This window comes from Triplophysa rosa, linkage group LG15, assembly GCF_024868665.1.
Source record: "Triplophysa rosa linkage group LG15, Trosa_1v2, whole genome shotgun sequence".
Taxonomy (NCBI): Eukaryota; Metazoa; Chordata; class Actinopteri; order Cypriniformes; family Nemacheilidae; genus Triplophysa; species Triplophysa rosa.
The window spans coordinates 1,328,407-1,353,496 of NC_079904.1; the positions used below are offsets into that span (position 1 = coordinate 1,328,407).

Here is a 25,090-nt window from a genome sequence, read left to right on the forward strand (position 1 = left end):
ATAATGCACTGCAGATTCAGGTTGTGCTCTTGTGGCTGTGCTCACGGAGTCATCAGGTACGGAAGAGGAGGAGGATTCCCTGACACGAACACACACACAAACACACATCGGACCGACTGAAATTAAATACACGCGGCTCGCATTAAAGGGCGCATTTCTACATTTTGCCTCAAGACTTGAAGTGAGCGTAAATGTGCATTGAAATGTGTGCACTCGCCACATCCGGTGTCACGAGCATCCCTGATACCAACCTGCTTTGACAAGATCAGTCCAATACCACCCGAATCCTCACTTCTAAATGAACAAATCTTAGTAAGCAAGTTCATAATGAAAGCCTCTTAATATGAAGAAACAATTTGTGCTGTGAAACTCTAGAACGTTCTTTTTTATACACAAAAATAAGTCAATCAATTCTGCAATATTCGTTACACTATGTACTAACCAGGCACCATGCGACGCAAAGTAATGTGTGACGTGATGCAAACGCAGCAGAACATATTCGATTTTACATTTGGTGCTTCACGTTATGCCAATGGGATTTCACTGCGGGTGGAGCAACCCAAAACAAATCTGCCCGAGCTCTCTGTCTGTACCTCATCAATATACAGAAAAAAAGTCCTACATGAGGTTATGTCACCATGATGTTTGGATAATAGTAATAGGTCACGTGCAAAACGGTAACTGCTTCATTTTCTTGTAGACCAAAAAGTGCCGTGCTGAAAAAAAATCACAAATCACAGTCGTCTAAGCAAAAAAGAGTTCATCTAACAACGTTTACAAAAGACGTTTTGCAGCAAAAAGAAAAGAAAAAGTGCTGTCTAAGAGAGCTTTCTCTTCCTAGGGCTCACTGGAAGATCCGATCCGTCCGTTCGTCCACAGTGAAATGCGCGTTTCCATACAGCCAGAGACGACGCGAGAAGCTTTAATCGAGCGCTATAAAACCTCACATTCATCCAGCCTGAGGTGATGATGCTTCAGGAGTGAAAGAAGGAAGATCAAACTGAGATCAAAGTGCAAGATGGTCACCACGTCAACATCATTAGAGGAGACTGATGGTGCATTCTGGGAAATGGATGACAGGAGACATTCTAGTCTTCTTGACACATGGGTAAGTTGACGAAAGTGAAGACGTTGTATTCGATCATGATGGAGAAGCAGAGGAAGATGGCGTACAGCACCAGCACATAAACACCCAGCTTAAAGTCCAACTTCCATCCGTTCAGATGAATGCCAAGAATCTGCAGGTAAACACACGCCAGATTACAACTACAATTCATTTATAAATAAAAAACGCTACATCTGACTGGCTTCGAAATGAGAAAAGCCAACAACAAAGCATCTAAACATAAATAAATAGAAAACGGTTCAATCATTTTTTTATTAAAACATACCTCATAAAAAAAGCTCAGATAAATATGCAAATTGAAAACAGTATTCAATGTCAAGTGAAGTTAATTAACTTATAAAATTAAATACATTTTTAACTAACCTAAAAATAGAATTAACAACATTTTTATTAACAATTATATCATTATTAATCAATGTATACATTATATTATATTGTTCATATATATTATCATTAGTAGTATTAGTAGTAATACGTATGTCAGACCCACGCGTTTAGTGTGAGAGAGATGTGGTATTGCTTGCTATGGCATACCACGCGCTCTCTCGGGTCTCGTCTATGTCCCCGCCCTCTCGTTTCCTTATTATTAATTGTTAATTAGTTCATGCCCCGCACCTGTTCCCCTCTTGATTTGGTTCCCTTGATTATGCCCTTGTGTTTTCTGTCCTGTGCCAGTTCGTTTTGTACCCTGTCTGTAAAGACTTCATGTCCTGTTCATGCGCTGTGTCCTGTAAGGTATTGTCTAGTTTAGTCAGTGTAGTTTTGTCTAGTGTTGTATTAGTCTAGTTTAGTTAGTCTACGTTCCTGTTTTGTCTATAGTGTTATTCCCTCTGTCCTTGTTGTTTTACCCCCTCGTGGGTTTTTGTTTTACATTTCTGTATGAATAAATCAGTGTTTTTTGTAAGCCTGCCTGCACTTGGGTTCTCTCCCTTGTCCAATTCCTGACAACGTATTTATAATAATTATTAATAATATTAATAACAATTACTTTTATAAGTAGTAGTAATAGGTATTAATAATATGTATTAATAACATGTATTATTAGTAGTAGTAATAGATGTTAATAATATTTATTAATAATAATTATATTATTATTGTTAAAGTATTATCATTAATGTGCACTAAACAATGTAATTCATTTCTATATTTGCAATTGTTAAATTAATATTGTATTTTCAACTCTTAATTTATTATCGTTTGATTTTTTTCATGCATCACAAATGGGTTGGCAGAATATTGGTTAAGGATTTGTATTGATTTTTCTTATCGTCTGATTGTTGATTTGTAGATTTATTTTGCTGTGAACAGATTGCCTGACTCATTTGTGTTTATGAAATATTTCGGCACAATATGTGAAAATAGTCTGAACACACTGAATCACTCACGGTGAGCGCTACAGACCCCAGCAGAAGCACAACAGAGTAAAGCAGCCCTCGACTGTTTATCATCACCTGCACAGAAACACAAAACCGCATCATCAATCCACCATCATACTCAAAATAACCCTTGTGTTTCAGAGAACGCTTGTGGAGCCTGATCTCTGTTCAAACAGAATGAGATTCAGAAAGTTCAGAGCGCTTGTGTGCTTACAACTGATCCATAACTGACGGCCATGGTCTGTAGAGCCCAGGGAAGACCGAGACCCACCAGAATATCAAACACGTTACTGCCGATAGTGTTTGATACAGCCATATCCCCCAGACCTGCAGACAGAGAAGATCCGTTCTCAGATGCCTATATCACCTCTGATGTTCACATTTCTGCTGAAATGATGCGAGAGATGTTTGACCGAGAAAATATACACAGAGATTAAGCACCTTACTGGCGATGGGAAACAAGAGGTTAAAGTACATTGTTTTATAAGCAAAGAAATCAAAACGAATGCAACCAAAAATAAAGAATGAAAAGCATGAAAGCGAAGTCATTAAGAACCAAAAACCTAAACTATTGAAACAAAGACACACTACGTCCAACAAGATGTCGTTTTGTAAAAGTAAAAGTTCATGCATGTGGTAAAATGATTCATTGTGACAAGAACAGAAAAATCACGGTAAGTTACTCTGAAAACGTATTAATTACTAGTTACTAATTACATATTCAACAGTGTAATTAGATTACTGTACAAATGACTCTCTCCAAAAAGTATTTAATTACTTATTACTAATGACTTTCTATATCCTACATCAACCTTAATTACAATTGATTCACGGATTATTTAATTCATTCAAATAAATAACTACATAAATTATTCTTATTAACTGACCAAAGTATACAAATGTGAAAAAGATACATTAATTAGACTGAATTTTGATGTCAATTCCACTATTGAATATATTACACAGTATTTAGTTCAATTACATCAGAAGTAACTGTAATTAAATTACAGAAAAACTAAGAGTAATCCCTTACTTTACTTTTTCAAGGGAAAAGTAATTTAATTACAGTAACTAATTACTTAGTAACTAGTTACACCCAACACTGGTTGTACATAAAATACTGAAAATCTACATTTGTAACTCTCTATCGCCATCTCTGTTTAAAGTGTGGAACTGCAGATTACTTTTTGCATTAATCCTCATGTGTTGTCTCAAGTTAAGTGATGTCAAACTGACATTTCTGCAAAATCCTTGGACAGCTCAACTTGTAAATCATTGCTTAAAGTACACTGTTGTGGATGCAATTTAATGAACGGTTGCAAACTGCAGTCATTTCTTGATCTCATGGCGTCATCTACCTTGCCGAGCGACAATCAGACTGGCGATACAATCTGGAACACTCGTGCCCGCTGCCAGAAATGTGATGCCCATGATAACATCAGGAATACCAAGCGTGTATCCGATGATTGTCACCTAGGAGACAGTGTGGGTGGTGAAGTTAATGTAAAGACAGAGAGAGAGAGAGAGAGAGAGAGAGAGATGTAGTTCACGTACCATCCAAACCATCAGGTATGAGAAGACGGCGATCCAGACGGTGGAGAGGATAAAAGACAGCATGAAGCATTTCTCCCAGCGAGGTTTGGCACAGTTTGGGATGGTGAAGTACAAGATCAACAATAACGGCCAAGAGATCAGCCATTTAGTTGTGTTCATACAGCCGCCTGAAATACAAACACACACTGTCATTATAAAGGAATCTTTCTTTACTGTACACACAGAAGAAGAAAAAAAACATACAGACAACACTTCAATTCAGCAGCTTTTCCTCATCAAATTAGAAGTGATATCCAGTACGCTTGAAGTTGTTTGGAAAGACTCCAAATGGATGAATGCTGACACCTTGACTGTCTCGTGTGTGTAAATATTGTGTGTGTTCTTCACCTGGTAGTGTGAACGGTGAGTTGAGCTCACTCTCTTTATCTTCAGTGCCTTTGTCCTCCGGTACATTTCCATTTTCAATGTCAGGTTTACCGTCCACCACAGCGGTCTCAACACCATTGGCTGCCTGGACCAACCTCTGACGCTGTGAAACACGCACGCACACACAACACCTCTTCACATTAGCGAAACACAGCATAGAAATGGGATCGAAGATTTGGACACACCTGACTGAAGTTGTGTGTTTACGCTCTTGAAGAAGAGTTCAACTAAAGGCTCGTATTAAGGTTTTGTGTTGGTTGAGAGACTCAGTGTGTCATCAATACTCGCAGAAAAAATCATAAAAATTGTGTCACTGCAGGTTATTTCAGTATTGATTCTAAACTACAGAAAACAGCAATAATACAGAAAAATCAAGGCGTCTCCTACAGAAAATCTTGATTGTAAAAAGCCTTAAGAAATCTGTACAATTATTATCATTTTATATTTAAACTATTGGCAACACGTTTCTGTGCTATTTGTTAACAATGAGTTAATGCATTAGCTAACATGAACTAACAATGAACAATACTTCCACAGCATTTATTCATATTAATTCATGTTACTTTCAGCATTTACTAATACATTATTAAAATCAAACGTTGTCACTGTTAACATTATTAATGCACCATGAACTAACATGAATAACTGTATCGATAAGGATGAATAAATGCTGATTTACTGTTAGCTTATGTTTGTTAATGCATTTACTTATGTTAACTAATATCACTTTATTGTAAAAAGTTACCAAACAATTTGATCTAAATGGGCATTTCATGGAAACACTTACCCTAACCCATACTCTAAGAGAAAACTTTCAGCATTTTTACAATTAAACAAAAATGTTATCTGTATTTTCATGTCCCCAAAAAAAGGTTTTAAGCAGATGAGTGCTGTGAATGAATGTAAACTCTTTAATTTTTTGTTATTTGTATGTTCAGTGTCTATCACACACACACACACCTCTGTTATAATGAGACGACTGGCCATGCGGAGACGAGTCTTGGGTCCAAAGTGGTTGGTGACCATGATACGTAGACCCGCTTCAGGGAAACGGTAATGTGGTGGACTGGCGTTGATGATCTCATCGACCATGACAACAGAACCCCGACTGAACGCTTTACTGGACTTGACTTAACAGACAGAACAGAATGAGCCCAAAAACACATATAAAACATACACAGAATGATATCATTTGGTGATTTTCAAAAGCAACAACATTAGCTGACGTTTACTTTGGATATTCTCTGAGAAACATCAGAGCGAGAGTTTAAGCAGGTTCAGAAGAAGATTCAGTAAGACTAAGCAGACAGGCTGAGTTAAATATAGAAATAGAGGCAGAGATGATAAATAAGTGAGAGAGAAATGGAAGGAGAAGTGCAGGAGAGGTGACTGAGGGCAGGAAGTGATGTCACCTCAGAAGCAGGAAGAGGAAAGTGATGCTGAGAAGAGCTGGAAATTAAGACCATCTCCCAGAGACCAGACTACTGCGTTAATACAGCATCACAAAATGAACAAAACATACAAAACCAGTCCTGATATTCACAACAATAACATCAAGAAAAGAAATCTGTTTATGTGCCAGGCTCATAGAAATGTTTTATATGAAGTCTAACTCAACCTACGGTCACCGGTTACACCACACGGGTAAATAAAAGATTTTATATTGATAAAAGTTTAAACATTTTCTCAAACATCTGTAAAACTGTATAGCTCTTTAATAAAATATTTAGTATTATTTTACAACATAAACTGCGTCAGTGCTTTTATTTAATATGTAATAATACAAGATTAAATGTTTTATTTTTAAATTAGAGTGTCATTATGGTGTGATTTATCGGTCAAAAATGAGTTAAAATGTAACAAAAATATAAAAAAGCGAATTTGATTGATAGCGGAATTATTTTATTTTATTTTACAAATTCATAAAACAGTTGTTTTTCCTGTGAGATCAAGAAAAATTCATATTTGTACACAAGATGACAAAATAAATAAACACTGTAAAACCTTGCTGTAGTTTTCGCAGCAGGTTTGCCAGTAACTTACTGTAGATTTAATGTACAATTTTGTTATGAGCATAAACTTACCTAGTTTACATATTTTTCTTTCATAAAACAAGACTAAATATCTTTGGTCACGTTTCTTGTTATGTAAAAGTATCGTAATTTAAGAAGTTTTCAATATTTTTACAGAAAACAAGAGAAAAATGTCATTTTTTGCAGTGTTACTGTGCTAATGCCAGTCTCTTCTTGCTCATTTTGAATCTCAAAAGTCAAAGTGTTTTCATTTTGATTAAAGTACTTGAAAACGGTACTAATTGGAAAGTAGTATTACGCAGTATTTAAATCTACAGTAAGTTACTGGCAAACCTGCTGCGAAAACTACAGCAAAGTTTTACAGTGCAGAGATATTATGAAATATGAAAATGAAAGCCTGTCTGTTTAGTTTTACCTTCACACAACAGCGGTACAGACGGATCGTCTAAACTCTCATTACCATCTTCGAGTTCACTGCCGCTCGCCGCGTTTCCATTTGCAACGTTTTTGTCGCAGTGCCTTGTGAAAAATTTCTGCATGCTTGCATTGAATCTAAAATGGAGAAAATACAATTACATTCCATAAATTAAGCTAGACGACCCATTTATGGCAAACTCTAAAGCAGATTCAGCACCTTTATCTTTACAGTACAATCTAAACTTTACTGTGTGTCACACTCACTTCATGATGAGAATATACGCAGCGTACATGAACACCAGAATTAAACTCTCCCACCTAAAACACACACAGAAGAGACGTATCCATCAACCAAAACCAGAAACACAGAGATGAACTCAGAAGAAACGAGAATAAAACACTCACCAGACAATCTTCTCATCGTAGATGAACTGATATTACAAAAGTGAAAAGAAAAAGTCATGAACACAGAGATGGTTCAAATGTATTTCTAAAGTGTGTGCCATTAAAAGTAGAATGTCCTACAATGTGTGCTGCGGTGTTTGAGGAGATGTTCTGCATTTAAAACATTTAAATTTCAATCATCCTGATCTGTGACTTTACACTTCTGTACATGCATTACTGTAAACACATTATTTGTTTCGGGATGAACTTTCGCTTGTATTAAACATTCATACATGTTTCATGTGAGACTCACCACGATCAGAGCGACTACAGACAATATGTAGAAGAACGAATCACGAAAAACAGCCCACCGGGTCAGTAAGACCACCTACAGACATGAAGACAAACTACTGACATAACTGTAGAAACAAACATTAGCCAATCACAACGCTCAAAGCCACACGAAGCCCACGGCGTCACACACGCAACATCCGGTGACATGTGATTTCACATCACCACGTGTTTCACGTGTGATCCCGTGTTTCTTTTTTAAAGGAAATTGAATTCAAAAGTGTCCCAAAACTGCAGGTTTGACATGTTTTTCGAACACACAATGCAAAAATACAACACACACACATACGTGTCCAGCAAAGATGCCACAGACTCCTATGATACAGAGAATGTTGAAGACCGCCGAACCCACGATGGTCCCGACACCAACATCCCCGTGAGTGATGAAAACGCCTGAAGATAAAAACAAAAAAACACAAAACCAGACTGTTATCTTCCCTACACATGAATTTGACATTATCACATGTGTTTTACATGGTCATTTACTTGGGATTCACACGAAAATATTCCTAAACCACTTGAAGTGTGACATGTGATGTGTTTTTGGCCATGTGAAGTTCACGTGTTCTCTGTAAAGGTGCACTGTAAAAAAAACCTGTGATTTTCCTGTTATTTTTTACAGATTTTCCACATAAAATGTTTTTTGCGGTATTTTTGAAACACAGTCAAAAAAACGTAAAATTACAGCAAAAATGACAAGAAACACAGTTAAAACATACTTTTACAGGGGAAAACCGTTGTTTTACAGTTAATTTCAGAAAAAGATTTTTTTATATAGTCAAAAAATATAAAATTACAGAAAAAGATTACATATACAAATATAAGAATACAAATATTATTTTACGGTATATTTCTGTCAATCCAGCTGAAATCTAGAAATTCCCTGACATCACGCTACACTTCAGTCTCTCGTCAAAGTTCTCGTCCAATCAAAAGTTCTCGTCCAATCAAATCCGCTTTAGAATGCGAAGAGTCCCGCCCCTTCACTATGAGAGATGCGGAAGCGGCGCTTCTTATAAGCCACTTGTTCTCACATTTATTATGTCCTACATGGTGAATGACGCATAATACATTGCATTGGAGATAGGGGATGATCCAGACGGTGTAAACATTAACATTTAAGTCTTAATTTTGCGTTAGTGTCATGCGAGCGGTTGCACGTGAGTGTCCTCCGGTTCAGAGACATGATAGCACATCATTTGCGCGACCATACACGCAAATCCGCTGAGAAAACAAAACGCATCTGACCCGTTTCAAGCCATCGCAGCCTTGATGAGTGAAGGAGAAGACAAACGCCAGTGTCACTCACCAACGTAAATAACAAGCTTCGAATTACAAATATAATCAAATAATGCTGCGCGTTCCAAGGCATTGCAGTGGGCCTTTAAGAAACATCAATAAATATCTCTTAAGGAGGAGTGTGTGGTTATGACGTCACCTATAACAGAAGCGAAGAGCTCAGGAGCAGAACTTCCAGCCGCCATGAACGTTGCACCAGCCACATCTTCACTCAGATTCAACTTCTGCAGAACAACAATAACAGCAGACGTTCACATTCAACAAAACCGCCGCGGCACAGAGCCGACAATTCCATGAGATTCTCAAAGTGGGTCAGAGGAAGAACTGAGCATCGTCTGAGACCTAAATTGCACTGCAGTTTTACTCTGCGAAATTCATTGGAGTTGTTTGGAATACAAAACAAACATGAAAAATCCTACCTCGCAGATCTTCTCAAGAGACGTCACAAAATAATCGTCACACACGATTGCCAGGGCCAGGAACATGTAGAGAGCCTGAAACAGGACAGCAGAAGATCTGCGGTCAGAGCATCTCAAACTCAACTCCAACCGTTGTTTTACAGGGTGTCACAACAGTTAACATTTGAAGTTCTTATAATAAAAATAAATTCCAACATGACATAAGCAAAGGAAAGGAAACTAAAATAAAATAAAACTAAACTAAATAAAATAATAAAATAAAATCTTAGGGTTAGGTTGAGACACTAATGCCCGGTTTCGCAGACAAAAATGAAAGTTTGAGCGGTCTCTACTAAAAATAATTGCCCTGAAATATTTTTAAATATGTCAGTGTCATTGTTTTGTCTCAAGATGCACAGCAGTCATATTTTTATCTCGGGCATTTTATTAAAAGCCACTTAAATATCCTAATTTAACTAAAGCATAGTCCTGGCTTAAGCTAAGCGTTGTCTGTGAAACTGGGCCTATGATTATTAACTAAACTAAACTAATACTACATCTGAAATAAAAAAATTAACTAATATAGCTTCATTAATAATAAATAAATATGACAAAAGCACATATAATTACTAGAAATTACTTGAAAAGTAAAAATTAAAAATGAAAGCTTATTCAAAATATTAACAAAACTACAATGAAACTAAAATAATAATAATGAAATATGTATGCAGTGATTTGCAATAAACCATGTATATGACAATTTTACAGTTTTTTCTAATATCCTTGCCCTGTGTCTCTAGTGAAAAAATGAACTTTCTGTAAAGCTGCAATTCAAAATTGGGAAAAACTCACTAAAACTGCATTACCAGCGTGCAGCACAAGATTTGTGTTTTACTACTAATTCAATAATATAACACTCTACTCTACACTTACTCTTGGCAGTAACGGATGAGTAAATGAGTAAAATATAGTTTTGTATTTCAGATGCAGATATTATGATGATGAATTTCTGCCTTATGGGGACAACACAAGACTAATAGAACTCGCAGGCACGGCACATCAGGGTTGTTTGGGTGAATACATAATGCATGATAAACACCAGAGGAGCAGAAAACTGCATTACATAAGCACACAGATTTGAGTTGTGGCGAGAGAGAGAGAGGGAGAGAGAGACATGTCAATCAAACTGACTTCAATCTGCTCATATCACCTGTGGATTAACCCACACTGCGGCCATCGGCTCACACACACACACACACACACACACACACATGGTATTAAAGCATTACTGTCAGCAGTCTCTCCTCTTGCCCTTCTTCTGTCAAATGTTCACATTTCCACAGGCTAGACTTCCAATGTACGTCCGTGAAAGAGAGAGAAGGATTTACCGCGATAATATGTAGCAGTACGGCGCCGCTCTTTCGTTCAGCGTTGGTAAACATGTCATCGGGAAATTCATGGACGGCTGTAAAAAAATGAAACATATTTTATAATGTTGGTAACCAAACAACACTGAACCCCATTGACTTCCATTGTATGAACACAAAACCACTGAGACATTTCTCAAACTATCTTCTTTTGTGTTCCACTGTAGAAAGAGCAGATTTACAACCACATGATATTAAATAAATGATGACAGAATTTTGATTTGTGAGTAAATGATCCCTTTAACTACTGTAATACAATCTACAACAAAGACACACACACTGCGTCTGCACGAGGACACAACAAAACATGACCTGAACTTCTTGTGATGTTATGATTTACCAGAACAGCCTCATTCATAATTTCACAATATACAAACTTTGAGCATATTACAGCTTGAGAAATGATGACATAAGCAACAAACAGCTTCATTTGTTCTGCATTCGCTGATCAGTTTCGTTGTTTTTTATACTTTATAGAATCAGCATTGAAAACATTAGCTGTTGTACAACATACAAACATCTGTGATCACATTACTTGAATTCTATATTAAAGGAGCACTCTTTGGCTGTTTTCGAAGCTTTGATTCTGTTTTTTGGATGTTTAACAATGGACGTTCATGTTTCTGGTTTCAAAAAACGCTTTATATTTCACATATTTCAAGTTTAATATTTTATTGTTCACCGCTGTCTCTCTTCTCACAAAACGATCATTTTTCCAGTTTCTATAAAGTCAGATTTCAGTCTCTTTATTAAATGGATTTTTAATGTGTAATTTTATACGACACAGCAGAGTCCACATCAACGTCTCCGGTCTGCAGCTTTTTATCTAATAAACACAGAAATTGCAGAAATCAATAACTTATTCACGAACGCTGCTGATGCAAAACCAGAGGACAGATTCAATGGCCGCAGATGTTTCAGAACTGAAGAGAGACTGAGATAAATAAGTTCAAGTAAAAAAGAGAACTGAACGTTTGTATTCAGAATCTGTGAGCGTGAAATCTGTCTTGTGTTTCTGCATCACTAACATTCATGAATAAGTTATTGATTCCTCCACGTCTGAGTTTGTTTGATAAATAACTGTGGAGCAAAGATGTTGTTCGCTTTAAAAATGGCCGTGTGCTTGAATGTTTAAGCACATGACATGGTTCTTCTTTTTCTTCTTCTTATTAATAATAATAATAATTAAGCACATTTTTATTGAAAATTTGTGTCTTATTATATATTGCATATTTTATTATATATTATGTTTTTGACTGCATAAAGCAAGATAATATTGGTTATACGCTTGTGTTCCATTCAAAGCATCGCTCATCGTCTACATGACCGCCCCACACAAACCCTGAACAGCAGGACAAGATTAAAAATGCCAGAGGACACAAAACAGAGCCTCTGCCCTCGCCATGAGTCAACACCGTCCTCTCAGTCTGATCTAAAAATAAAAGCCTATAGATCAAACTCCTGGACAGGTGAAGGTCACTGTTACACTCCTCATGTGCGTCTGGACTTCTGCAGGACGTCTGAATGGCGAAACAACGATATTTAACGTCTGCTCAAAACACAAGAACATAAATGAACGTTAAATCATCCGTCTGTCTGTAAATGTGCCTTCTGATGTACTTCGGCTGTGAAAATGATGAAGAGAAATGCAAAGTAGCAGGACATGGAGACTGAAGGTGAAATTCACCCTCCGGAGAATCTCTGCGTATCTCAAAGTCACAGTACTCAGACTTTTCGTGGCTATAAACAAACCAATGACAAACCTTTACTTTACTTGTCTCTGTATAGTAGTCTGATTTAGCAAAAAGTATTTTATCACCTCTTAAAAAGTTTTACTACAAACAAAACCATGTTTTTTATACTTAAACCATGGTAAACTGTAGTATAACTATTGATATACAAATGGTAATCATTCCGCCAAAAACAGGTTACTAAACTTTTACTATAGTAAAACCATGGTAAATTTTCAGGTAAAACTCTTCAGCTGGTGTTCTGTGTCTCCCACCACATCTTCCTCCAAACATGTTTCTGTTTCCCAACAGCATGCCGTGAGATTCAGGCGCGTTATGAGGACAATGGCCGGCACGTGGTGTGACCTGAGGTCACGTCATATGCACACGCACACACACATGCACACGCACACACACATGCACACGCACACACATCTTGGGTTTCCATGTTTTATAGGGACATTCCATAGACGCAATGGTTTTTATACTGTACAAACTGTATCTCATATTCCCTTCCCCTAACAATCACACACAACTGTCTGCTCTTTTACATTTTCACAAAAGTTCATTCTGTATGATTTATAAGCTTGTTTCCTCATGGGGACCAAAAAATGTCCCCACAAGGACAAGGGTTTGGATATTGCCATCTTTAGACCGTAGGGTTTACCCTTCCCACACGCGCACACACACACATACACAAATGCGCACACATAAACATGCAAAGACACACAAACACATCTGCACACAAACACACACACACACACACGCACACACACATATAGACTTTTGCACACACACATACACAAATGCGCACACATAAACATGCACAGACACACACAGACACACAAACACATCTGCACACACATACACACATGAAACACGCACACATAATGACTTTTGCACACACACATACACAAATGCGCACACATAAACATGCACAGACACACAAACACATCTGCACACAAACACACACACACACACACACACACACACACATACACAAATGCGCACACATAAACATGCACACACACACACACACATACAAACATGCACACACATGCACACACTGAGTGTGACATATATCTGAATGATACGGCTTCTGGAATAAGGAAAAATGTAGGGCGGGATTGGATGTCATCCTTCAGGAACTGATTGGACCGTTGGAAGCCTCGCCATTGGACAGTCAATATAAAAATGACTATGGAAAGTCAACGGGGGCTTGACTGTGAACTACTCCTTAAACGCAGTGTTGTCGACATATAAGAACAGGGGGGTAAAAAACGAAACAAGAGAAAAAGAAAATGTAGAAACAAGAGGCAGCGCATGTTGAAGAGGAGGAAGAAAGATGTGGTCAGCTCCCACTGAAACATTCATGACAGAACATGACGTGAGAGAGTCAAAAAACACAAACCTAAAGCTGAGAAGTGACTCACAGGACACCGTTTACTTACATTTGCTTTCAGAAAGAAATAAAAAATCAGAACATTCAAAAAAGCAAGCTGATCAAGTACCTGCATGCCGCAAAACCTGAATGACTAACAAGAGCAAATGCGTATTGGGTTTCTGCGCTTTATGAAATACATAATGAATCTGCATGTATAATGAATGAAGGTTACTTCTGAAATGCCAAAACACAAAAAAATCACTTCAAACGTCATTTCAAAACGAGTCCCACGTTCATAAAGCCACGCAAACTTCAAACACCTTTTAGATCAAGTTTGCAAACGTAAGAACCTGAACAAATCCCCGGATAAAATGAGATTTTTAATTTGGGTTGAAGAGATTTAATGAGAAGAAGTGCAGCGAGGGTAACAAGCGTGGGTCCAGGACAGCGAGCGCTTGTGTCAGCTAAACGCAGACCCACCAAAGCTGATTTAAATTCCCTCAAGTGAACAGCACAGTCACATCAAACCTTCGCTTAAATCTCGCCGGACAGCCTGACACGGAGTTGAGTACTTCAAATCTCTCCAGAGCTCTAAAGCACTCGCTGAGGCTTTTCTGTCTGATAAACAACAACGACAAAAACCTCATCCGTCAAATCATAAGAGACATCATCTCAGTTATTTCTTCTGGACATCAACGAGATTAAATAAAGATCGCAGATATTTCTCCTGAGAAAAAGAGGCAGAAATCTCTCAAATGTCTCCATCCACAGACTCGGAAGAGATGTTGGACGCGTCTCAATATCACACCTCCGTATGCTGCCTATAAAGGGAACATCGCTCGGGTTTGGGCCGCTCTCACCTGGTGCGGTGCAGTTTTTCTCCACCGTGTCATTATCAGATGCTGATGACATCAGCCGTCGGCCCCAGTGGTCATGTGACTCCATCGGTTCCTCCACAGTCATGCCGTGACCTAAAACAAAAACAGTGACATGATAAGTTGATCAGACAATGAAACACACGGAAAAACATGTATAGCGAGTTGCAACATATGGAATGGATGTAATTGAATGAATAAAAATACTTCTATAAAGACTTAAAGTGCAGTTCAATCTCAGTAGTCGCCGAGATGCAAAATGATGATCATAATATTTGAGTTGAGCTTTACGAATGTGCGTCTTCTACATAAAGCAAGAGTTGAAATGCAGTAAAGAAATGTTTTGTTGTTGTGTTGTAGAGGTAAATATCTGTTAAGACCCGGGTAGTGTTTTCTCCACACCAGCGATTCGGCTTCATCACAGGGTGTCAATGGAAATAAACTGCTGGAAATTCACTCTGAACACCACGCTGAACACACACCCAGGACAATTTATCTCGAAGAGATCCATTTCACCTCTTCAGACCAAAAAAAAACTGAACCCTCCAGATGTCTTACATCACTTATATCACAAACCGTTTGAGGAAAGAAATAATCAGATGTTAGTTTGACCTTATACACCGTCAGAAAAAAAATGGTTTAAAACTGTATCGGTTTGGTCGCTGGAGTGATACCCTAAGGTTCTTTTCTGTACCTTTAAAAAAACAATACAATGTGTAGCTTTTTGGTACATTTTTGTTTCCTAAAAACCTATTGGGGTCTTTTAATGTGTTATATTTGTATTTCATGTTTGCATGAGTTTATTCTTTTTTTCTGTACAGCACTTTTGTGGTTGCTTGCTATTGTGTACCTTTAAAGGTACGGTTAAATGTTTTGTACCCCTAATATTTAACTGGTACACAATAGGTCCTTAAAGGGACAGTTCACCCAAAAATGAAAATTCTGTCATCATTTACTCACCCTCAGATTGTTCCAAACCTGTGTACATGTCTTTGTTCCAATAAACACAGAGAAAGATATTTGGAAGAATATGAGCAATTTTCAGTTCTGGGACATCATCCACGACCATAGTAGGACACAAAATGAGAACACTGTTGAACACAAAATGAGATATTATGAAGAATTTAGGAAAACAAACAGTTCTGGGGCACCTTTTACTACCATTTTAAGTTTTTCTATTGGTAGTCAATGATGTCCCAGAACTGAAAATTACTAACATTCTTCCAAATATCTTTATCTGTCTTCATCAGAACAAAGTCATTTATTCAGGTATGAAATTATACGAGGGTGAGTAAATGATGATAGAATTTTCATTTTGGGTGAACTATCCCTTTAAGGTACACAATAGGTCAATGATGTACCCGAAAAGGTACAACATTTAATGTGGTGTATACCCGTAAAGGTACAAAAAGGAACCTTTAAACTAAGCTACAGTTAAACCGCCGCTAGAGGGCGCACCATCAAAACAACAACAATGCCGTAGCTTGATGACGCTGTGAAGGAGCGTGGAATGATGGGATCTGTTGTCTTCATGGCCATCAATCAGACGGGAACGAGAAATCATGTTAGCGGATGAGGTAAAGTTTTATAAATGTTGTGTATAATTGTGGTCCATAAATAAGTGACCGCTCGAAACAAGCTAGTGGCTTACTAGACGCTAGACACTACTTCCGCATTTGTCCACGACACTGTTGTCATGTGATTTCTACGTCAGTAAAGGCGGTAACAAAGGGTGACGCGGATATGACACCAGGTGACTGCGCAGCTCCGTGTCACTGTTTAGAATGGCGATTTTCTCACGATTTACAAGTAGTTGGAAACATTTGAGATATTGTAAGTACTCAGCTCAACAAAATATATAACACTGGCCTAGTGGTTTTGGTATATTTTACTGCAAAATTGTTACAAACTGCACCTTTAAGGGGCGATTCATATTTTGTTTTGTTTTTTCACGCGCAAGTTCGTTATTTTAAATGCGATGCGCACATTTTTCTAGGCCCGTCGTCGCCGCATCGAGATGGAAATATTTCAACTCTTCGGAATGCTGCGCGCGCAGCGCGGGTCATTTGACAAGAGAAAGCAGCGCGGCTCGCGTTTTCCGCGCGGTTTTAGGCGCAAAATGTGAACAGCCCAGCGACAAAAAAGGAACAATTTTAAACCTTTTTTCTGACAGTGTACAACCACAGAGAATCCCCCCCAAAATGTAATCTACGCTGAATATATATGATCTATCATTCTTTATATGTCAACATCTCAAACATTTTGATTTAAATAAGTGATGAAGGCTTGCAAACTTTCTGCTGGAGTGTCTGTATAATCTCTCGTCATTACGAGTATCACACACACACACTTTTATGCCGGTAAAAGCCCCTGCTGTGAGACAACAGATTTCCTCTTGTCTTTATGCTGTAAGTGCTGGATCATCTTCTACTGTAAGCCTGTTGTTCTGTACTGTAAATGAATGTTTTTGGTCTCTGTTTGATTCATCCATGAACACAACTCTGCTTTTCAACAACCCACACACTGTCTAAAGTCCACATTAAACATCTCAATGTCATAATCTGATGTTTTTACATAAAACAAGATATTTAGTAAGGCATAGAGAGGGGCTTGATTTTATTACATGGAAACCGATCAAGACCTGGAGAATGGGCATCCTATCAAAGGGAATGGAGGGATTAGCTAACGGGATTGATAAATGTCAATTAACGATTGTGATTTGTGAATACAAACATTTCTTCTTTATTTAGAATAATGAGCGCTGATAAATTACACACTAAAACCAACAACAGCCATTACAATGTACATGACACATAAATGAAGTGTATAATACATGTGCTAAAATAATACATGACAGCAGCAAAAACACCAACAATTTATAACATTTGTATACAAAAATATAGACACGCACACACCTTCAACAAAAACACACTGTGTCTCAAAAGCTAGTCTGGATATCATTACCAATGATGCCTATACAGCACACTTTGGGACGAAGCCTGTATGAGATGCCGAATGTTGCTCTTCCCATTTTACGTATGTTTGTATGTCAACTTAAATTGAATGGTCTATGTTGTAATATGGAAGCAGTCGTGATGGTGTAAAATTGCCTGTAAAGATCATTTATGATGTATATTTGAGAGAAAATGTATTTCACTTCTAATTTCTCTTGGACAAATAATGTTTCTAAATATCTTTAGCAGTAGCCAAAACCTTTCTGTGTTTAGCATCCCTTTCTTAGAAAGAGCTTAAACTACAAGAATCTCAAAGCCAACACATCTCAAAAACAGCTTCTTTAAGTAGATATGGTTATATAAGTTAAACAGAAATGCAAACAGAAGCCGCTCAAGAACTTGATTGTGGGGTCTTAGAAGAGCAGCTCAAAGGTTTTGAGTTTGAAGCCCATGGATTCGGATTCGGATCAAATGTATAGCTTGAATAAACCATGTCTCATCTAATTCTTAACACTATGCTTTGTTGATTCAGGATGCTTAGGTTTAAGATGATGATTACTGGAAAGTCAGATAAGTCAGTTAGTTTCTCCATAAAAAAGATTCCTCCAATATATAAGCCATTGTTGAATCCTATCTTTGATGACTTTCGTTGAACTGATAATGATGGATTGTTGGTGACAGATGACAAATCTCTCATGAGAGCTGTCTGTTCCGCCGGACACACACTCTGCCTGCTTGGTTCAATAAAGGACTATAAAGGTATACAGTCTAGATCCTTTTTTCCCAAATAAAAAAGAAATCGTTAAAAAACCGCTTGACTGAAAGGTTCTTTCAAATTGTTTCTTTGTTTAATGGTTTATAATATCGGTTGTGATGGGACTCACCTGTCCTCGTGAGCAGGGTTGACATGCCCCACGCCAGGAACAGCACACTGCAGACCAAACACACCTGCGCCAGCAGCATCTCTCTCCTCTTGCGCACTTCAAACATCTTGGCGATGATGGATTTCTTGGAGACCGTCATGGTCCCGTCCTGATGCTGGTTCTGGTCGGTGCTGGTCATCGTCGGCGGGTTTAACGGGGTCGGATGGACGAACGGAGACAGACGGAGTCGCGCTGGAGAGGAGACGCGCGCTCGGACCCTCGCATGTAATGCGCAACCGGAGACGGGCAGATCGGACGCGCGGATCCAGAATAAAGCAGCACGATACGCCAGCAATCCCAGTGTTACTGCCCCAGATATCTGCTCTCATCAGAGTCTCCTGCGCCGCATTGCAACAATGCAGAAAGCGTTAAATCCCCGCATGCATCCTCCAGAGCTGCACGCGTTACACATTTCTCGGTACACGGCCAGCGGGTCTCAGGTGATGTCCTTTGCTTCCTCTGACTGTACGATCATCCCCGTTTCACCCCTCAGGACCATCGGGAACTTTGCACCGCTCGTTGGTGTCCACCGGAGGCACGTGACGCTCCGCGATCAGTCACGCGCGCTCCGGTCCAGCAGAACCGAACCGACGCATCTGGCATCTGCAGCAGAGGACGTGTGTTATTACTTCATTACTGTATTCAATGCGCGTGTGTTTATATACATTTTACTTGATCCGTGCAGGTGCAGATACATGCATTCGTTAAAAAAAATCATACAGAGAGAATTATTCCAATAACATTTTATTTCAACATTCACTGACTACATGAGAAAAACAAACGCAAAATACATTAATATGATTAACGCAAGATGATATGAATATAATTATTTGAAAACGTAAATATGTTTCTGAGAGGTTTTGTGTGAGGGGAATAGAATATACGGCATAAAGTCCCCCACAATGTATAAATGTTTAAAAACAAACCTGTGTGTGTGTATTCAGCGTTTATTATCGTGTTAACATCTCCCTTAACATCAGTAAACATTGAAGGTCTTTGAAGGTCAAATGATAGTTTCAGGCAGAACCACAAATATGAGGAATACACATTGGATTTGACCTTTGAGGTACAGTTCAGAGCTTTTGGCAGGGCTGTACAGTGCGACATATATGTCACACATGCTGCGAAAAAAAATCGGTGTGTGCGAAGAGTCAATTTCCCATGTAGCACGCGTGCAAATATGTCATCTGTTTAACATACCACATGCGTGGATTTGTCTGCATCTGTCACGGATTTGGTGGAGAAGAACCCAGATGCAGGCAGCAATTAAGGGGTTAACAAAAAACAAAGATTTATTTGACAAAAAATACAAAACAAAGACCCACGAGGGGGTAAAATAACAATGACACGGGGAACATAATAACACAGACTAAACAGGAACACTAAACTAAATAAACTAAACTAAGACAACACAAAGATACACTGACTAGACTAAATGTCATGCAAATGACCTGTAACTTCCTGAGATGAACACAATGACCATCAACATATTAGTTATACAGATAAACTAAAGTTGTGCGGTCCAGCAGATAAGGAAAGTGAATTCAGAGGCGCACATTAGTGTACAGTGTGATAGAAGACTATAAGGCAAAATCTGTAAAATAATATGCACTGATACCATTGATTTACCATTCTACCATTCTAAGAGTAATCTTAAAACTCAGATTTACAGTGATGTTGCAGGAATAAAGATATCAGAGCGTGTGCGCTAATGAATGCTAACGAATATAAACCCTCAGACCTGTAGCCATTCACCTTTAAAGTCCCCGTGAACCGGAAGTTGGGATCGTTTTTACTTCCGTATTCTGAGACACTTCCGAGTGAAAAGGTTTTTCACAGTTTCAATAGTTCCCGGAAGTTACTAGTTACGCATGGAGCTGCGACTAAACAGACCAACTGAGGTAAACTTCTAACCCATTTAAAGACGAAAGCCATTTAATGAATAAAAAAATGAAAGAATAAAGCATTTAAAGAGAAAACATAACTTCCTGGAACTATCTGAAGGCTCCGTGAATCACGTGACGCTCCAGCGTTTTGGACTTCCGTTGGCAGAACTCTCTCTCTCTCAATGGCTCTGATCTGGCCAAGCCGTCTAATTTACGTAATTTGGGATGGATTGTCATTTCAGGGCTGAAGTGCATTTTCAGATTTTAATTGAAGATTATGAGGGCGCATGAATTTAAAAAGAAAAGGACCCACCTTGATAAGTTATTTACTATAAACGCTACAATATTCCATGAAAAAAACAAGAATGGTCATTTTTTATTTCACTGGGACTTTAAAGTCGGCATGAAACGGACGTAGCGAATAGGCTTGTTCGACTTGATGCGGCGCCGAAGATCCGACAGGAAACGACTTCTGAAATGAGGGAAAAAATGAAGGGCGGGACTTGATTTCATCCACCGACAACTGATTGGATCGTGAAAAGGTGAAAGATTTTAACGCGCGTTTGCAATCTGTCAGTCATTGCAGCCCCGCCCTCACGCCATTCCTCCTGACCAGAAGTAATGAGAAGTCGTTTCGAGACGGCACGAGGTTTACGTTTTTGATTAGCGATTACAAGTGAAAATGGATTTTAAAAATAATAATGATGTGCACGGATACATCATTTATAATGAATACTTAACCACTGTGTAAAACAATTAGAATGATCATTTTTAATTTCATGATGACTTTAACACTGACTCACAGCGCAGCTTCATCTGTTCACCGTCATGTTCACAGAAGAGAAGAACGAGTCTCTTGTCTGATTTCTGCTGTGCTTACAGATTTTTTTATAACACAGAAAACTCTAAAGGTGTTAAGTGGAGACGCTGATCCAAAACGGCCTACTCGTTTTAATATGCAAACTCGTGATGTGAAAGTAAGTAGGCAGAAAAATGTCCCCCACTTCAAACCTTTCATCCAGCTGACATCAGTGTGTTAATGCAGGCTTCTTTTGTTCTCTGTCCTCAATGTTACTGCCAAAGTTTTACTGACAAAAAAATCTACTTTAATTTATCTTTAAAAAGAGCCTCAAGCATCCATGAAGGGATAGTTCACCCAAATCATTCTGACGTCATTTATTCCCCCACTTGTGGTTCAAAACCTGACATTTTCTTCGATGGAACACAAAAGAATATATTTTGAAAAATGTCTCTGTAAACGTTTGTGTTCGTACAATGGAAGTCAAACCTAACAGCGTATCTTACTAAAAGAAGTAAGTTTATATAACTCAAATCTCAAAAAATTTTGGAGTCACTCATTCCCATGAATTTAACCTAACTCAAAGATGAATTGTTGAAGTAATAACTCAATTGGTTTGAGTGCATTTAAATTTGTGTAGTATTTTAAGTATTGTTGATTTAGTTCCAGCTTGTTCCATTCACTCATTCTTTAAAAGTTGGCTTTATACCATTACACAAATCTAAGTCCCACAGTAATATAGAGCTATATAGTTTAGGATTTTTTGTTTTTATTACAGTGTATCCAAATAATTCTTAATGATGCCTAAATTGTCCATCACAATATATTGTTAATAACTTAATTACAGCAGTAATTACATTAGTTGATCCACAGAAACACTAAGATAATTGATTTATTGTCTAACATTTTCAAATAAAAAATACAATCAGTTCATGTTTCCAGATTGTCTAATGTAAAGATTTGTTGATTTTTTAAATACGTAATTGGAATAATTTGGGGTTTCACACATTTTTCTTTTGGAGGGTGGCACTGAACTAATTTTAACACAATTAAGAATTGTTGCTGACTTAAACTTTATTTGGACCTGCTTATAAGTTCGGACCTGCTGCACTCAATGAAACGTGTTCAATTATAAGCAGCTTCAATTAGCGGAGAAGCTACGGATGACCGCTGCTGTGTGTCTTTTTCATGTATTTGTCGACGTTGTTGTTTTGCATACGAGGTAAGGTAAGCTATTATTTTATCACTGCTTTACATGCTGTTAAAATATAAAAGCGCGTTGTGTGAAACTTGCCAAGTTACTGAGTTGTGGAAACGATAGCATTAGCTTGCAAGCACACCTCATTCTGCTTTAAAAAAAAACATTCAAAACGTTAACGTTACTGTAGTCGCGGTCAAACTCGTTCGTCGAGTAAAGCTGTAGTAACGTCAGTATGTTAAAAGTGTAAAAATATATAAAGCAACTATAGTTCGTTAGCTTGTTAGCTAATATCCCCATGCTTTTCAAACTAGAGTAACGTGCTGTTTTTATTTCGGTTAGCTGACGTCAGGTTAATTTTGAAGCGCGCAATGAGGGAACAGCTAATCACCATATTAAAGAGAATAACCATGAAAATATTTTAGTTTCTTCACATATACATGTAAGGTCTCAGGGATTGAAAAGTGAAGTTGACAAGAAAACCCTCTTCATTCGATAGGTGAAAAGAGTAATAGTAAATTAAAGCCATGAACAGAAACAAAAACATGCTTACTGGCCTGACTTAAATTTGCTTTACTGTACTCTGGTGTTTTGACAGGTATAAAACATGTGGAAATGCAAATTGTGTGTTTTTTCCAGTGCCTTAAAAGTGCAGTTATTGAGACATTACAGACTCTACCATGGCCAGTATTCCACAGTTTCACCTTTACCATGCCTGCATAACAGCTGCATGTGTACATTTAGTACTTTTACCTCAGCTGCTAAAACTCTACAAGAAGAGGAAGACTGGAAGTTTTGGCGAGAAGATGGAAGATGTTTTGATGGCATATGAGGAACAGGTAAGAATATTTTTAATGCATTACATTGCTGTTGAATGTGAGGAGCAGACCCTAACACCCCCCTGTGCATACCTTTTTGTTTGTGGAACAGGACAAAAACATCACTGCAGCTAGAACAGCAGCCCTGGCCGGCCAGCCGCTGTATTTAAAGGAGGATTCAACAGAGGTCTTCAAAACATGCAAGGTATTTTTCTATTCTCCTTTACCAATATCCATAGCTCAATACCTTCATATACTTTTCAAAGAAAAATCACTGATGAACATGAAATTATAAACTGCCTTCTGCTGTGTGTCTATTGTGTCTTTAACAATTTTTTACTATTAGTACTACAAAGATTCAGGTATAAGATTCAGATACACGTCTGATATTTTGAGAAAAACTTAGTAACAAGTGAAGACACAGACTCAAACTCTCTCCTCATCATATGGAAGGAGAAATTAAGGGTGACGATCTTCCCTAAATCTTGTATTCTCAGTTTGGTATAAGATGTTAGTACAGTGTAACACCACATTTCAGAACTAATACATGGAACATATTTACCTTTTTATTGATATTGCTTCTATTTGACTATTGCATTAAGCAGTGATGATGACATAATGTTTTCTTTTATATCATTAGTCTTTTTTAAGTTTAATGATTTGTCCAAATACACTGAAAACACTGAACATGTGTTCCCTTTTCAGGATGAGTTGGAAGCAACCCAGGGGCAGTGGCTCTGGTGGCAGTAGTGAATGAAGATAAGGTTCCTGCAGGAGTTCCCTTTGAAACTCACCATGTCTATCGTCCTCGAGAATCAAGTTGTAATGGCTCACAGATCTTGGACAGATTCACTTGTCATTTTGTTTGGACTGATCTACGCTCTCCATTTGAGCTACCCTGAGAAGCTCAGTGGCTTCTTTGAGTTCATCCAGGTGGTCCTCCTGAATCTTGATGATGGGAGAAAGCAGCTCAAACCTAAGTTACAGGCCTTGAGAAATGAGCTGGAGTAAATTGACACAGGTGAAACAGGTTTTGTTGTTATAGGTCAGCATGTTTTTGTTTTAGCTTGCAAGCCTAAAATAGTTAAACGAGTGAGAAACTTCGGGGCATTTTACTGCTGATAATAATTTGCGTACAGTGAACTAATGACCCCTCAGTTCTTTTCTATTCTGATTTTGTGTTTAAACAGATACTGTGCATCACTGAACAAGGATTGTTGATTCTAGTTCTATTCTAGTTAGTTTGATATCATAGTTTTTTCTACAATAGGTTTGTGTATTATGTGAGTTATTCACACTTTCCGCATGTTTCATTGTACACATAAATGTGAATGATATTTATTCACCAGCTTCATTGTGTAACATTATGGACACTGTTACTCAGGGGTGCACAAAGGTATCAAAACATAAAATTGAACAAAGTGTTCTAAATCAGGTAATTAGAGTAAATAGATGTGCCTTAACTGTTGGGTATGAATACAATAACCTGCTGCTTGCAGGAGAGGGGAAAAGTTTGGGGTAGAGGCAGTGTAATAATAATCGAGCATAATATCAATGTTGAAGGCCACAGCAAGCTCAACTACATGCTTTATTAGTTTTGCATTGCCTCCTCCCCCAAATTGTTCCCCTCTCCTGCAAGGTGCATCTGCTCCAGGAAGGCTTTCTAGTATCGCTGGCATCATTATTGTAGTTAAATCGGCAATTAAAGCAGCTATTAAAATGTACATGATAG

At 38.0% G+C, this 25,090-nt stretch overlaps 1 protein-coding gene across 1 annotated transcript; it reads right to left on the reverse strand.

Moving 5' to 3' along the window:
• Positions 1-40: 40 nt before the first annotated feature.
• Positions 41-19,459, reverse strand: slc24a4b (solute carrier family 24 member 4b). The gene is made up of 17 exons (XM_057353695.1): positions 18,619-19,459; positions 14,766-14,876; positions 10,753-10,829; positions 9,386-9,460; positions 9,106-9,190; positions 7,957-8,060; positions 7,630-7,704; positions 7,338-7,363; positions 7,197-7,250; positions 6,976-7,067; positions 5,443-5,612; positions 4,444-4,585; positions 4,057-4,223; positions 3,861-3,975; positions 2,717-2,829; positions 2,512-2,577; positions 41-1,238 (listed from the first exon to the last, which is right to left on the reverse strand). The coding sequence occupies exons 1-17, from the start codon at positions 18,794-18,796 to the stop codon at positions 1,089-1,091; spliced, it is 1,800 nt and encodes a 599-aa protein (XP_057209678.1). The 5' UTR covers positions 18,797-19,459; the 3' UTR covers positions 41-1,088.
• Positions 19,460-25,090: the final 5,631 nt, after the last annotated feature.

Excerpts from the sequence above, each read along its gene's own strand:
- slc24a4b (XM_057353695.1), bottom strand. The coding sequence starts at position 18,796 with ATGACCAGCACCGACCAGAACCAGCATCAGGACGGGACCATGACGGTC. Across the intron at positions 9,461-10,752 it reads TACTGCTACATATTATCGCG|GCTCTCTACATGTTCCTGGC; the intron begins GTAAATCCTTCT and ends GTCCTGTTTCAG. Across the intron at positions 7,364-7,629 it reads CTGTAGTCGCTCTGATCGTG|TTCATCTACGATGAGAAGAT; the intron begins GTGAGTCTCACA and ends TTGTAATATCAG.